At 35.1% G+C, this 15398-nt stretch overlaps 1 protein-coding gene across 1 annotated transcript in view; it reads right to left on the bottom strand.

Moving 5' to 3' along the window:
• slc6a9 (solute carrier family 6 member 9) overlaps positions 1-11552 on the bottom strand; it is a 57748-nt gene extending 46196 nt beyond the window's left edge. The window contains exons 1-2 of the mRNA XM_067362754.1: positions 11451-11552; positions 1018-1284 (exon numbers count right to left, since the gene is read on the bottom strand). Coding sequence (XP_067218855.1) covers positions 1018-1047 — 30 coding nt within the window. The 5' untranslated portion in view covers positions 1048-1284; positions 11451-11552. The remainder of the gene's footprint in view (positions 1-1017; positions 1285-11450) is intronic.
• Between the last annotated feature and the right edge of the window lie 3846 nt (positions 11553-15398).

Raw genomic sequence — 15398 nt, 5'->3', positions numbered from 1 at the left:
TTGCATATAGAAACACTAAAAATAACAAGAATGTATCTTGCTATAGCTATAATCACACCAAAAATGATTAAATCTATATATATATATATATATATATATATATATATATATATATATATTTTTTTTTTTATATATTTTTTTTTTTTACTGAAATTTAAATCATTAGATATTCGACTTACAGAATCAAGTCCCCTTGAAAAACTACTTTTACAAGTATTATGACAGAGACAGTGTTGACATCTATAAGACGTCATACATCTCTGACTTGCGTTATGTTGTTTCAGAACTTTTTCTCAATACCGCAAACACTTTGGAGATCATCTCACGCTGCCAGATGTGTGTCTTCAGCACAACAATGGTTAAAAAAAAGCCATCACAGTTTGGAAACAATGCTATAGCCTCACTCAGAAGACATACATAGTTTTAAATGACTTTTATAATCATTAGGAAAAATGTCTTTATTTAAATGAATTAATAGTAATTTTTTCACAACACACAATAGTCTTGAGGTGTCACGGAATAGCAAAACATTGTGAAAGTCCTCTTTTTCTTCTCTAAATTATACTACATCAACAATTACATTTATCAAAGTTTCTTTATATTCTCCTAATCATGTCTATGAGCTGTCAGGGCATTTTGTAATACTCCCGAGAGTCTCTATTATGAAAGCTTTATGTAGAAAATCACTGCAAGTAGGTTTAAGCTCTAATATTTCTCTTAGATCAACTCTCTGAACCAATTAATCATTGTCTCAACACTTTGAGAGGAAAATGTTAAGTGAACCATAAAAATTATATAAATGGCCTGATATAAAATGCTTTGACTTGCTTGAGTACTAAATTTTAAGAGAAAAAAAAATTGTCAGGTCATGTTACTAATAAAATAAAATTCTAATACAAGAATAAACTAACTTTTTAAAAATATATATAATCTAAAAAATATAGTAGTGAAAACCTGAAGTGGAGGGGAAAGGAAACAAAATGACAAAGTTACAAAATGCAAGTCAGAGCGACTCACCAGTATGCCAGAAAATTGTTTTGCCTCCATGCTTTTGAAGCTTTCTTCGGCGTGGGTCCCCTTTCCAGAAGGATGCCCGTCCTGGTCTGTCTCTGTGCTCTCTGGGACTCGTCTTGAGCTGCTGGGGTATGTGTCTCAGTCTCTGGTGCACACTGCTTCTCCCTCAATCGTTTCCTCTCTCCACTAGTTCAGTCAGTTTGCAATGTTGGGCTGAGGTGGCGTCTTTGCTTTGTGCTAATTCTGCGTTAATCCAGGAACTTTTCTATGCTGTGAAAGGAACATGTGACAGGGAGAAGGAGGGAGGAAGAGGGGGGAAAAGCAACTATTAGCCCCCAAACGTGTTGTTCTCTCTTTAAAACAATGATTTCATAACTGCTGATAAGCCTCCAGTAACACGGTACATGTACTGGCTGGAGTGTGTCTGACTACAAAGTCTGAAATTCTGAATTACACGAAGTGATGTAGAGGATGCTTATATGGTAAACTAGGATGAATAAATGTACTTTTTTCAGTAAATAAGCAGAACAAAGGGTTACAGTACCGATGGGTACAGAACAGTTTGTACTGAGAATGCACAAACAACCAGAACAAGAACATCTAGAAAATGACAATGATTTACCAAATTAACTAAAAGCCTACAAACTGGCAGCATGAGTACTATATCATAGATTGGTTAGACAACTTCCCACAGTTATTCTGTTTTACTACAAAAAAACAAAAAAAAAAAAAAAACTTCAGAAATCCAGCACATGAATACATGAATACATGAATGAATGAATGAATGAATGAATGAATGAATGAATGTTTAGATGCTGCACTAGCATTTACATAATTTACATAGTACAGCAATCCAAAATTTAAAAGTGAAATGTTTCTTGGCCTTCCTCACAATAACAGACATACTGTCAGTTAAAGGTAACAGCAAGACTCAAGTAACACTTCACCAACTGGAGCCTCTTAAATCACTCTAATGTTGTTGTGATCTACTCATCTTGACACAAGCCTGTAAACCAGACATCCTGTATTAAAGTGAACACTTCTCCAGGCCGACTATTTGAAATTAATACCTCAGCCTGGACGAGTGACCGTTTACTCATATATATATCAAGTGAGGTAGCAGTAACATTCAAGTGGAAAATTACTGCTATACAGTTTTGTCAATGAGAACATCAAACAAGGAGGGATGTGAAACAAACTATCCAAATAGAATAACAAATTAACAAGTGTACACACACATATACACATAACCACATAGGGAAAAGTTAAAGTTAAAAAAAAAAAAAAAAAAAAAAAGTAGGTTAAGAGACAAGTGTTCCACCCCTCAGCACCTCTTACCTTCACAAAAAAAAAAATGTTTTTATGTACAAAAAGCAGATAAGACATAAGATAAGCCAAGCAAACTCTCTGAACCGATGACTCCCTTATCAGTATTGAGTTGTCTATTGCACCACACAATATGTTCTGTTTACTGAATGATTTGGGGACTACCTATATGCAAAAATACTTAAAACTGTAAACAATAAGCACTTTAAACATAGAAAAGTCTCCGGAAAGGCCAGGCAGCATGAGTTAAAGGTGTACTATGTAGGATTTCTGTCCGCTAGAGGTCGCTAAAGGCCTATTCAAAACAATCTTAGGACATGTGGTCTTCACCCTAACAGACAATGCAAAAGAATAGGGATAGGAAGAAATCAATGTTCATGGATGCAATTATTAACGTTACTGTAGTATGAAGCAGAGCAGGAGCGAGTGTTGTAGGAGCTGAACGAGGCCGCTGGAGCGATTGCGCAACACACGCCTCACGAGCAGCAGGACTTTTATTATGACACAGTCGCCGGCGCTGCTTCTGCTTTTCCAGTCATGAGTATGAGGTAACGCAGCTCTGTTTATCATATTAGATACATTTGAGTGTGTTGAAAATGATCTTATAACGTTACTCTGTGTATTTGCTCAGCGGCTGCAGTAAGATAGATCGATTTTAGAATATCATATTAAATACTGGATGGCTTGTGTTGATAAATGGTATGCAATTAATTTTAAAACGTATTGTATGAAGGAGAAAATTCTGTATTACTGTTACTGAAAATAAAGCTGCATCTGATTATTCTATGTTAGCTACTTCACAAAACAGTGTTTTTCTCTGAGGCATGGTAAAGCATGGTACTCACAAAAAAAATCAAGAAAATTAGATTTAAACAATAAGACTAAACGTGTTGAGCTATATAACAATAATTAGTTTTCTGTCTATAAATATATCAAAACAGTTATTCCCTTGTCTATTAAAGCATGTAATATATTAAAGTGTCTTCTTTGGGGTTTCCATGGTTTCTATAAAATAAAACCGGAAACCGAGGTTAACGTGGGTATGATGCAATTGACAGGCATCATTGACACACGTCCCGGAGCCTTGGTTAAAATTGCAATTTTCTCACGATTTACATATAGTTGGCAACATTTGGGATGTTTGTAAGTACTCAAGTGAACAACACTGGCCTAGTGGTTTTTGGATATTTTACTGCAAAAATATTACATATTGCACCTTTAACAACACCAAAAATAATATTTAAGAAATATTAATTGTTACCAGCAATTATTATATTCTAAATGCAGTTTCTGAACATTTCTAAAAGTCTAAAAAATATTGGAGCACATTGACTTTTTTATCACCACCCTTTTACAAATTTTATTTATTTTTTTTTTTTTCTGTCACTCACTAATAAAACAAACCCAAACAACAGTGTCTATCAATTCATCAATAATTCATCAGCCAAATCAGAAGCGGGATGTTATTTGGTAGCAACATCTACTGGTGACACAAAACAGTTATTTGTTGTATTAAACTAAAGCAAATAGAGCTGCAATAAGTTGCTTGAGAGGAAAAAAAAAATGGCTTGTGCAGCAGGAGGTCTCTGGTCTTGTTGTGGCCGGATGCTACCACTGCACCCAAATGTCGAGTGGCAGTTTCCACATGTACCTGAGTCAATTCAACACTACAGAAGAGACCATTTTGAACATTCCTGTGGGTGTAAATTATACACCCTCCAACAGAAGGTAACCATTCAGTTCTGGGGAAGAGAAAACCTCATTCATTTGTCAGCTTCATTAGAATCTCAAGGTGCTTGTCCTCTTTACTGAGAAATGTATGTTTTAAATATCTATTAATTTAAATGTATTAAAATTAGACTGATCACTGTAGAAAAAAAAAGACTTCAAAAATATTATTTCTCATTCTACTCATAATAATCATTGTCACAAATGTTCAATAGCCAATCAATTCAAGTAGATAGAAAAATTGTTCGAGCATGAACAATTCTGAAATTAGAATTCCTAAATGGTAGCCTCCCTCTTATGTTTTATTAAATTAAGACATTCATAGTTGTATTTAGTATAAAAATATATATTTTTAAAAGTGTTTCAATCAGTGTTGGGGATAATGCATTGCAAGGAACTTGCGTTACGTAATCAGATTACTTTTTTCAACTAGTAACTAGTAAAGTAACATTACTTTTTCAATTTACAAAAAAAGTTACTTTTCAAATAAGTAATGCGAGTTACTTTGTTTTCATAATTATTAACCGACAACTCTCTTGTCCCCATGTTGAGAGCAATAGAGTAAATGCAGAGGTGTTGTGCGCTGTGTGAATGGTTATTGTAGTTCTAGACTAAATGTGAACATGCATTTACTCATCTCACTTGCACAAAAACATTCATTTTTCCTAAAAATGAATAAAAACATTGAACTACAATGTCAGAATTTTACACAAAACTGTAATAATTAAATATATTAAATTAAACAAATATACTTTATATATTTAATCTCACGTCATTAACCAATGTCTTTGCTGCTGACCTTCAATTATCCAATTTAACCAAACTTATTTAGTCTAAAGTAATTTTTGCTTATTAAAAATAAAAGTGTTGAACTTCCTTCTTCAATCCAGAATGGCAGCACAGCTGAAAGGTTTGTTTGAGCTGCGCCCTCTACTGTACATGTGTAAATATGCATTACCTTCAGACTGAGGCTTATTCATTTCACTTTTGGTGTGAAAGGGCCTTTACATTTGCCAAAAATAGAACTTTTTTTGTTGCTATTAAAAAACAAACAAGCAAGCCCAGCCGAGAAAAGTAACACAAAAGTAATGTAACATTACTTTTCTTAGAAACTAACTAAGTAACGCAATTAGTTACTTTTTTAGGGAGTAACGCAATATTGCAATGCATTACTTTTAAAAGAAACTTTCCCCAACACTGGTTTCAAGGAATGTGAAAAAAAGTGTCTTGAGCCTGCAATGGTGGCAATGTTAATGAGTATTTTGCACACCCGGAATGCCGCTAATATGAATGGCATCAGAAGACAATGTAGTGTTCCAGAAACCCAGTTGGATGTGGTGGGTGGAAGTTGGGAAGTCACCTTGCAGACTCTGCTTGAAGTGGCTGATGAAGTGTCTACACTTCAAAGCTGTGGCAGGTCATAGGGTGGCTCTCATTAACTGTGACTGGTGGAAAAGGCAGCTTCCAACTGCCACAGAGACTTAAACCGTCACATCGAACTCCCTCTCTTCAGTTTCATTGGCATTCACAAGCCTTGGCTAATCACGCAGGCATCATGCCTGGCTTGAACTGAACAGCACATGAGAACACAATTCTAAAAACAAATTATATAGAGATGTAAAATGTGTCCTGGGGCCTGTACCATGATGCTGGATTAGCTGGCTAGCCAGGTAAATTTCAGATTAGTTTGCACCAATCCTGGGTTTTAGGTACCATGAAAGTGACTTGGCTTTTAGCGGTGTTCATCGCTATGGTAACTTACGCTCCACGGCTAACCTGCTCCGGGGAAGGTTATGTTCAGGGTTAGAGATCTCAAACTGAAATTGGACCAATCAGGTGTAAGCTAAGTGACACTGACACACCCAACGCAATAAAGTCAATCCCCCGGTTTCTCTTCCTCCAAATTAAAGGTCATTATATAGTAAAAACAAATATTTAATGATGAAGTTGTCTGGTTTTAATGATAATATAATTTATATATGATTTGTATATGATCTATATTTTTATTAATCCATTACACACATGCAAGTTTAGTTTAACAGTTGTTATTAAGCACTTAGTTTCAATGAATATTGATCATATGTAGGCTAATATAAATAAGGTGTAAATATACTATTTAAATATGACTACATGTGAGCTTGTATGTTTGAGTCTCTATCTCTATATATTATTAACCATATAAACTAACTTCACTTGGACTGATAGAGAAAGATCATTTCTTTTATTTGTCCTCTTTCAAAGATAAGTATTTTCCATTAGTGTAAATGCGTTTAAATTCTTAATTTTCAGTGAATTGAATCTCACTGGCTCTCTCGTGAGAAGTGAATCACAGTTTATTTCTGTTGCAAGGCATGTGATTGGCTGCTCACCACTGATGTCACAGATTCATGTGCACACACTTCACAAACTCAGGATCAAAGCCTGAGTTGACAGAGAAAGTTGATGATCAGCATCATGGTACCAACAAAGCCGGATTGGAGTGGTTTGGTTTTGTCAACTCGAAACTAATCCTATAACCCTGAGTTTGTTCATCTACCATCATGGTACAGGCCCCTGGTGTGGTTTGATGCACACAAACAAGACTTTATCACTGAACCAGAAGTGAATAGAAAATAGTAAAAAAGATTGTCAGCATTATTTTACTGTCATAATTTGAAAATAATAATAATAATCCCATTATTGTAACAAACCAAATTATTTTAAACCAAACTCAGCAAACCATGTCAACCCAAGGTCTTTCATCCCAAAATCTAATTTCTATTTACAGTGAATGTCATTAGACACACAAAAGTCCTGGAAAAGGCAAAAGAAACACATTTTCCCAGCAAGAGCAAAACATTCTTGAATGGAAGCTATTTTAAGGTGTATGCTTCTCCTTTTGGTCTTGAAAGAAATGATTACAAATGAGCATCTGTAGGAGCATGATACGATGTAGTGGACCTCCTCGACTCCACCCAACACAGATAACACAGAGCAGCTCCAAAACACTGCCATACCTTTCCACTTCAGTGAACTTTATCTCACACATATGAGCAGAAATCGAGACTCAACAAACCATTAGACTATTCTTCAATAAACCACTGCAATATTTTGCTAAGGCGGCGGCTCTTTTCTACGATTTGTCCAGTAAATGACAGACACTGTCAAGCATCAAATGTGGCAATATTGTGTGACATTGCCTGACCTTTTGCACGACAAAACATTAATAGCAATAAAATGGATTATTATATCTTTCTTTGGTTTTTAATTATTTCTTTTGATATATTGTCTGTTTCTGTTGCTCATCCGTGAAATGGATGCTATCTGAGGTCTGCTGAAATGGATGCGATATGAAGCTGGTTTCAGTTGCTTGCTACCCAGGTGAGTTTGAGATTAATAGTGAAAATTCAACTCAACCTTTTGCTGCAACAGCAGTGTTTTTTTTCTTGCCTTGTAAATGTGTTTAAATTCATATTTGTCATATCCCATCTTTTTAATCTTTAACAAAGCAAAGCAAATTGCGCCGACTCTCTAGCGAGAAGTGAATCAAACGGACACTTCCCATGTTCCGTGTGAATGTCACTTTCAGGTGCACACGCTCTAGAGTTCATGACAAACTATGGATCAAACCCTGAGTTAACAGAGAATGTTTACTTTATACCAAGCCAGGTTGGATTTATATGGTTTTGTCAACTCTAAACCTACTCTGAAACTTTTTGTTTAACTGGCTTCATGCAACAGGCCTCTGGAGGTGTTCTCTGCAGATAATTTAAAGCACATGAGTAACTGCCTATCTAAATTCATTAGAATAACAAACTTTGCACAATTTTCTGGCATATGTTAAACTCAATCCATCCATCTGAAGTGCTCGGTCCTGCAAATATTGTACATATGGTATAACTGGATAAGCAACAACATAGATAGAAAACTAAAATTAAACTTATTACATTGATGTGATTACTGATTTGTGTAGAGAGGAGAACTGGGAAAAGTTCTCATTAACTTTACAATCTGACCTTTTTTTTCTCTCTCGCCGTTTCTACCCCTATGTCTCTGCAGTTTGTCCAGTTTTCATTCCTTCAGTTGAAGCAGTTTGTTTAGGAGGGATAACTACTGAAAATAGACATGATAAAATGAACAGGAACTTATCAGGTCTTGTCCGCTGTATTTCCGAAAAACAATGACTGGTTTACAAGGAAAAATTCTTGAATCTTAACATTGGGAAGTTCAAGCATGACAGCATATCCCACAGAAAAACAACAACATTCCCAACTTCCACTCATCCAGCAATGAAATATTGTTCGTACAGCCATTTAATCCCATTTACTTTTCATTGTGGACAAAAGGTGGACAGTCTGTCTGGCCAGGAAGTTCAACGTTTTGATTTTCAGTCTGATGAAGGTGCTCACGCATGGGAGCACTAATTGCTAAAAAAATAGAACTACCTTGCATAAACATTCATTTTTAAAAGGCTTCAAAACATAATCCTAAAATTTCCTCATAACTACTGCATCCTGGCATTCAATACTGAACACCGTTAAAACAACTCTAAATATGCTATGGCCAGAGGGCTTCAATAGACATACAGTAAATCTAATGATAGATCACCATAGTTTGCAGTGTTTTCTCACAGACTTTTAACCCCTATACTGCACATACAACAAAATGTACAAAAAACTTTAAATGGTGAATTATGGCCATAGCAAAAGGTCAAACAAAAGCAAATACATTTCTTTTGAAATGCAATAAAACACCACACTCTGGCACCTTACCGGCAGAATGTCAACACATGCCATTTTTTTATGTGTGGGAGCTAATCCACACGATGTATGGCACAGAGGGTGTGCTTTGACAGCATGGTCACTTAAAGGTGATAGAGAGGATTTTTTCGTCGACTGAGAATCCAAAGACTGTTACTGAGTTTTTGAAATGAGCGCATGCGTAAGAACAACCCCGCTCCTTCACAGCTCATTTTAAAGGAACGCCTCCCAAAACTCGTGCAAGAGTATTGGAACACGAGTGTTTACCACCGGCATTCGCTCGCTGTGTCGTGTTAGTGGATTCATTATGTTGGACTCACCGAAGGTAACTCATAATCTGCAGTTGTTACTCCTGTCTCCGGACAAAAACATTGCATGCGGCGCCTGCGGAGTGTGGAAAGTTACTGGAGCGTGCAGCCGCGCTTGTCTCTCACAAGGAACGTTGTGGCAGTGATTGACAAGCTAGAGGGCCAATCGTTTACGCGATCATGATTGGCTGATGTTTTTAAGGCCCTACCTCGTGCACAGATGATGTATATTAATATTATTCCTTTCAGTGCACCTAATAAATAGTCTTTTATCAGTTAGTAAAGACAGTTTCAAGTAATATTGCAAAAATTTATAAAACAAAACATCCTCTTTAGCACCTTTAATGCATGATTTGACACACCTCTATGCACTGCTCTGCTCAATCATAAATGATCTTGACATGTTTGCGCACAGATTAGGCCCAGATGTTGCTGTGTGGTATGATTATCCTGCATCTTCTCTTCAGTGGTAAAAATGATCTCAACGTGCCAAACATGCATTTAAGCATGATGGATAGGCATGTGCAAAGTATGCTATAACAATCTGTTACATCACAGGTGAACCTCATTTCTTTTGAGGCCTGTGTGCAACTGAATGTTGGAGGTTGGTCTTTTATTTGTTAAAAAATGGCCTTTTCCTCTTTTTTTTTTGAGTAAACTGGATAAAATGGCTTCAATGTTTTATGGCAGAATGAAGCAACTACAGCTTCAGCCCCATCAATGCAAGTGCCAGATTGATGCATTTACAAAATACTTATTTTCTGTCAAGTATTGTCTAGTGTTTAATCTATAGTAAATGTGTAAAATAATGTATTTATCTACAGTGGTGGTCAGAATTATTGGCACCCTTGGTAAATATGATCAAAGATGACTGTAAAAATAAATCTGGATTGTTTATCCTTTTGATCTTTAATTCATAAAATGAGCAAAAATCGAATCTTTCATTGAAGAAAAAGAACTGAAAGTGGGGGGAAAGTCACATTATGAAATAAATGTTTCACTCACCCCCCACAACCCCCCCCCCTCCCCTCCCCTCCCCTCCCCTCCCCTCCCTTTCAATTATTTTTCTTCAATGAAAGCTAAGATTTTTGCTCATTTTATAAATTAAAGATCAAAACGATAAACAATGCAGATTTATTTTTAGTCATCTTTGATCATATTTATCAAGGGTGCCAATGTGACCACCACTGTATATATGTTAAAAAATAATAATAAAAAAAAAAATAAAAAAAAAATCACCATTAAAATGCTGAGTCAGATTTCAAAAGTATTAGCCTGAAATAGTAAATCAGTCCAGAAATCTCTATTGTCTAGCTTTAAAATAGCAGCATCCACAATATGACAAAGCTTCAAATTAAGCAAAACTTAACATGTTAAAATAATATAACTAAATATCTGAGACTGTGTTATCCTGAAAAGCACTGGAAAGCATATGCATGTTAATACTGTATTATTTTACTACTAGTCAGGAATGCATGAGAAAGTATTAAACCCAAACTACAGAAGAAGTTCTAGACATACAACATCAAAACCACCTGACATAAGAGTAGGCAGATACTTAACATATCTCATTTGTAAGTCACTTTGAATAAATGTAAATGTAATATGGGAAACCAAAGGTTATGTGTAACAACATTCTATGGCAATATATGCTCACATATATAATGCTATATATATATATATATATATATCATTGATTCTTGGTCCTCTTCATGAACGTTGTACTGAATGTATGACTTACTGTCACTTCTTGAGATTTATCTAATGCTTGTAATTTAAGAACACAGATTACACATGCATCATTGAGACAACTTTAGTGCCAGAGTGTTAAGTAAGAGTCTACGGGTGCTAGCTGTCATTAATCACTGTAAATCATTGCAATGAAAACCATTCAAATCTGAAGTCATTTAAAAATTGAAGGTTAAACTGAAAATGAAAGCAAGAGAAAAAACCCTTTAAACCACTGGAATAATTTCCACCACCTGATAGAGTGCAATGGAGGAATTTAGTTCCCGTCATTTTCAAGTTTATAAAACAACAAGCCCAAAAAATAGCTAACATTAAAAGATAATTATTCTAATTATTCTATAGCTTATAGGGTACAAAATGTATGAACAGCATCATGCTGACGTTTCCCGTCCTGTTACTAATGCTAGTAGAATGAAATCTGACAAGAAACAAATAAACAATAGTTTAACGTTCCTATTAAACTGCTCATTTCAAACAACTGAATACCTGTACAATTACAGTAAGTCTTTAAACCGAGGAACGTCTTACTGGTGGTATGAAATAAAAGACAGAAGGATTATTCAGCTGTAGGCTACACTGGTCTTACCATCGCTTGCTCCTCGGTGTTACTGTCAGTGGATCTGTTACCAATGGTCTGAGAGTATTACCGGCGTCTAGAGAGTTTTGAACACAACCTCCTCATTAAAATCATGGACACTTCTTTGTTACACTTCCAATATTCAAAGTTACATACTGTTCAGATGTGGCCCAGCCCCCCTGATAAAAGACCCTCCCACATACACACGTGTAGTAGATAGTGTTTAAGTTTTAGGGCTCTTTAAAAGCTCTTCATAAATAACTTAAGCATAATATAACTACCAAACAGTACCTCAAATGACCGACTAATATCATCTGAAAATACACCACGAATTAATTAAACTCTCAAATGATTTGGACATATAATAAACAGTATACAAATTAAATTCACCCATAAGCATTGGTTATGATTAACAGCCTAGCTAAGATTAAAATGTCGTAACTAAGTAACTTCAAGAGGTTATTTACCGGTAGTATTGTTGAGCACGTGTGTTGCTGCGGTTGATGGATGTTTCCGGGAGACAATAGACCTGCGATATAGTCATTGAGTAACAGACATACATTCAAATTGCAAATAAAACCTGATATTTTTATTAAGCTATTACTTTCTAAATACGCTATTTTTGGTTTCTGGACTCTATAAGATGTGGTCAATGTAAAAAGAGAGGTGTGCTGCCAAAACCTTATGCTCTGTCGCATAGCAACACATGTCGAATCAAACACAATAAGTGAGCGTGCGATGAAAATCATGGGTGAAATGAGGACATTTAGACGCAGACGCACATTCATTACCTTTTTATTCTCTAAAAGATGCTGGAAGACGATATAAGAAGGACAAACATGCTTCCCCATTCAGGCGCCGTTGCGCAGCGTAGCGGTGGGTTTAACAACTGCTAGCAAGACAAACGATTGTACTGAGTGCTTCAGCTGTAAGATGTGAGGACGGTGTACCATTGGTCCCTATCTAAGTTTGTCAAACTTAAGTATTCAGAGTCATAAAAGTGTGTTGGTAAGCTCTAGTTGTGATAGGTATCAAAAAGCCTTAACCTAAATTCCCTTGATGGCATAAACCTGTAACCTAGCCTAATCTTTGTTGTCTTTGGTCCTCCATTAAACCTCTCAGTCATAAAATCTCTTTAAGAAAATGGAATCTAGTTTTAAGCTTTGATGAAAACTTTTAATAATGTTAAAAAAGGGATGAAAGTCTAAATCATCAGAAGTCTGAATATTCTGTCTAGATCATTTCGATAATTAAGTATAGCTAATGTGAATAAGATCTGGGCTGGTTGCATAAACCACTTAGGCTAGTCTTAAAAGTTGAGACACTTTTTTTTCTTGAAGACTGGTCCTAATTTTTTAAAATCTGTTACATAAAAAGGTAGATTGGTGTAACTGAAATTGGAAAAATAACATTGATTACCCCTAAACCCCTAAAACTAGTTCTTAAGACACAGTCTTAATATAGTGACTAAGTTTATGCACCTGGTTTCACAAACAGGGTTTAGATTAAGCCAGGATTAGATCTTAATTCAATTAGGACATTTAAGTAGCTTTTATAAAAACATTACCGGTGTGCATCTTGAGCCAAAACAATGGCACATATTTTAAGATATGACAGTTAAAACAGCTCAAACATGCATTTTGATCTGGGACTAGACTTAAAGGATTAGTTCACTGTCAAATAAAATTTTCCTGATAATTTACTCACCCCATGTCATCCAAGATGTTCATGTTTTTCTTTCTTCAGTCGAAAAGAAATGAAGGTTTTTGATGAAAACATTCCAGGATTATTCTCCTTATAGTGGACTTCAATGGTCTCCAAACGGTTGAAGGTCAAAATGACAGTTTCAGTGCAGCTTCAAAGGGCTTTAAACGATACCAGATGAGGAATAAGGGTCTTATCTAGCGAAATGATCAGTCATTTTCGGAAAAAAAAAAAAAAAAAAAAAAAAACTGTATATGCTTTATAAACACAAATGATTGCCTTGAATGTGCTTCCGCCAAAACTGCACTTTCGTATCCTTCAAAAAGCTTACGCAAAATACAGTTGTATTTTTTTTTTTTTTTTCGAAAATGACTGATTGTTTCTCTAGATAAGACCCTTATTCCTCGTCTGGTATCGTTTAAAGCCCTTTGAAGCTGCACAAACTGTAATTATGACCTTCAACCGATTGGAGTCCATTGAAGTCCACTATAAGGAGAATAATCCTGGAATGTTTTCATCAAAAACCTTTATTTCTTTTCAACTGAAGAAAGAAAGACATGAACATCTTGGATGACATGAGGGTGAGTAAATTGTCAGGAAAATTTGATTTGAAAGTGAACTAATCCTTTAAGCCTTGTCTGTGAAACCGGGGGTATTTATTATAGAAGTGTTTGGGAAAATGAGGAGCAATCTAATTAATTTGAAAAATTCTAATTAATTCTAACTCTGGTTAGATGAACATGATGTATCATCCTGTGTGTACATTTGATGTTATTTTTACATGTACACTTTTATATTGCTCACCAGCACCTTCTGAACACTTACAACATCGTTGTTGATGTGCTGCACTACATGTGGCATTGCATCATTCAGCAGGTGTAATATCAGAGACAAATCATTGGAAAGACTGCCATCTCGTGGTAGAAATTGATACCTGCAGATAAACTTTACACAATGAAAAATATGATTTTTGATATTTAACAGTGCACGACGTTGGGCTGTGCTCTAAATGCCTGAAATTATCTGATTTTTGACACTGTATTTAAATGTGGAAAGTAATCTTGTAACTCCCCTGCAGCAGAAACGTGTTTGATGTAGTAGCCTATGACTTCCTGCACTAGAGGGAGACTGCACTAAAGTTTTTTTGTTCTACATAGCCTATTTATGGACTTGTTTTACCGTATGCTGACGCGCACGTGACTCTTGTTTCGATCACGAATTATTTTTTTAAAAAAAAGTCATGTCAGTCTAAAAGCAACCTGATCACCATTGTTTTGAGAACCCATGAAGTTCTGTGGCTAAACCGCTTACATGTTTTCAGACAGTAGAGGGCGACATACTGTAGCTTTACAAGACTAGTAGCAGTAACATGTTGCATATGAGAGAATGTTGTGTAATCTAGACAACTTAATGTATTATTTGCAGTATTTGTGAAGATTAAGAGGATTATAATTGTTGACAATGATGGAGATTTACACAAGATAATTGATTTCAGAGTATTTAGACGATAAGTACACTCTAAAAATGCTGGGTTAAAAACAACCCAGCGTTTGGGTTAGCTAAATGTTTGCCCAATGCGCTGGGCAGTTTTATTTAACCCAACTATTATTTAAAAATTACTTAAAATGAACCCAAAATAGACTGGATTACTAGAGGCAACAATAATAATCAAAAGGTGAACATTTATTAATACGCATTTAATAAATGTTTATTGTTTAATAATATTCATTAAACTTAATTATAAATGTTAATTTATTAAACATATTAATAAATGTTAATTTCTAACATATTTTGGGTTCATTTTAAGCAAGCATTGTAGTCATTTGTTTTAACAATAGTTGAGTTAAATAGCAGGTTAGGCAAACATTTAACCCAAACGCTGTGTTTGTCCATTTTTAACCCAACTTGGGTTGTTTTTAACCCAGCATTTTTTAGAGTGTAACTGTAATAGGCACTGTAGAAGGCAAATATTTATACATGAAGAATGTAGACCTACAATTTTACTTGTATGATAAATATTTCTATTATCAATTTACATGAAGAATTATTTATTTTGCTTCTGTTTTGCATTTATTTTGTTTGTTTTCACCCAGTATTTCTATGGAGGAAAAATGATTTGTGCTATGCTCTTTGTGTGGATCCAGTTTCTGGTTTTAATACCCTTCAGCATTTGAAATAGAAACTTAAGAAAATGAGACAAAAAGCTGAGTACAAAAAAAGACAATGCTTTTAATTCTGAAAATCCATGAAAAA

Source organism: Chanodichthys erythropterus, chromosome 16 (genome assembly GCF_024489055.1).
Source record: "Chanodichthys erythropterus isolate Z2021 chromosome 16, ASM2448905v1, whole genome shotgun sequence".
NCBI lineage: Eukaryota > Metazoa > Chordata > Actinopteri > Cypriniformes > Xenocyprididae > Chanodichthys > Chanodichthys erythropterus.
This window is presented reverse-complemented; position numbering and strand designations above follow the sequence as displayed.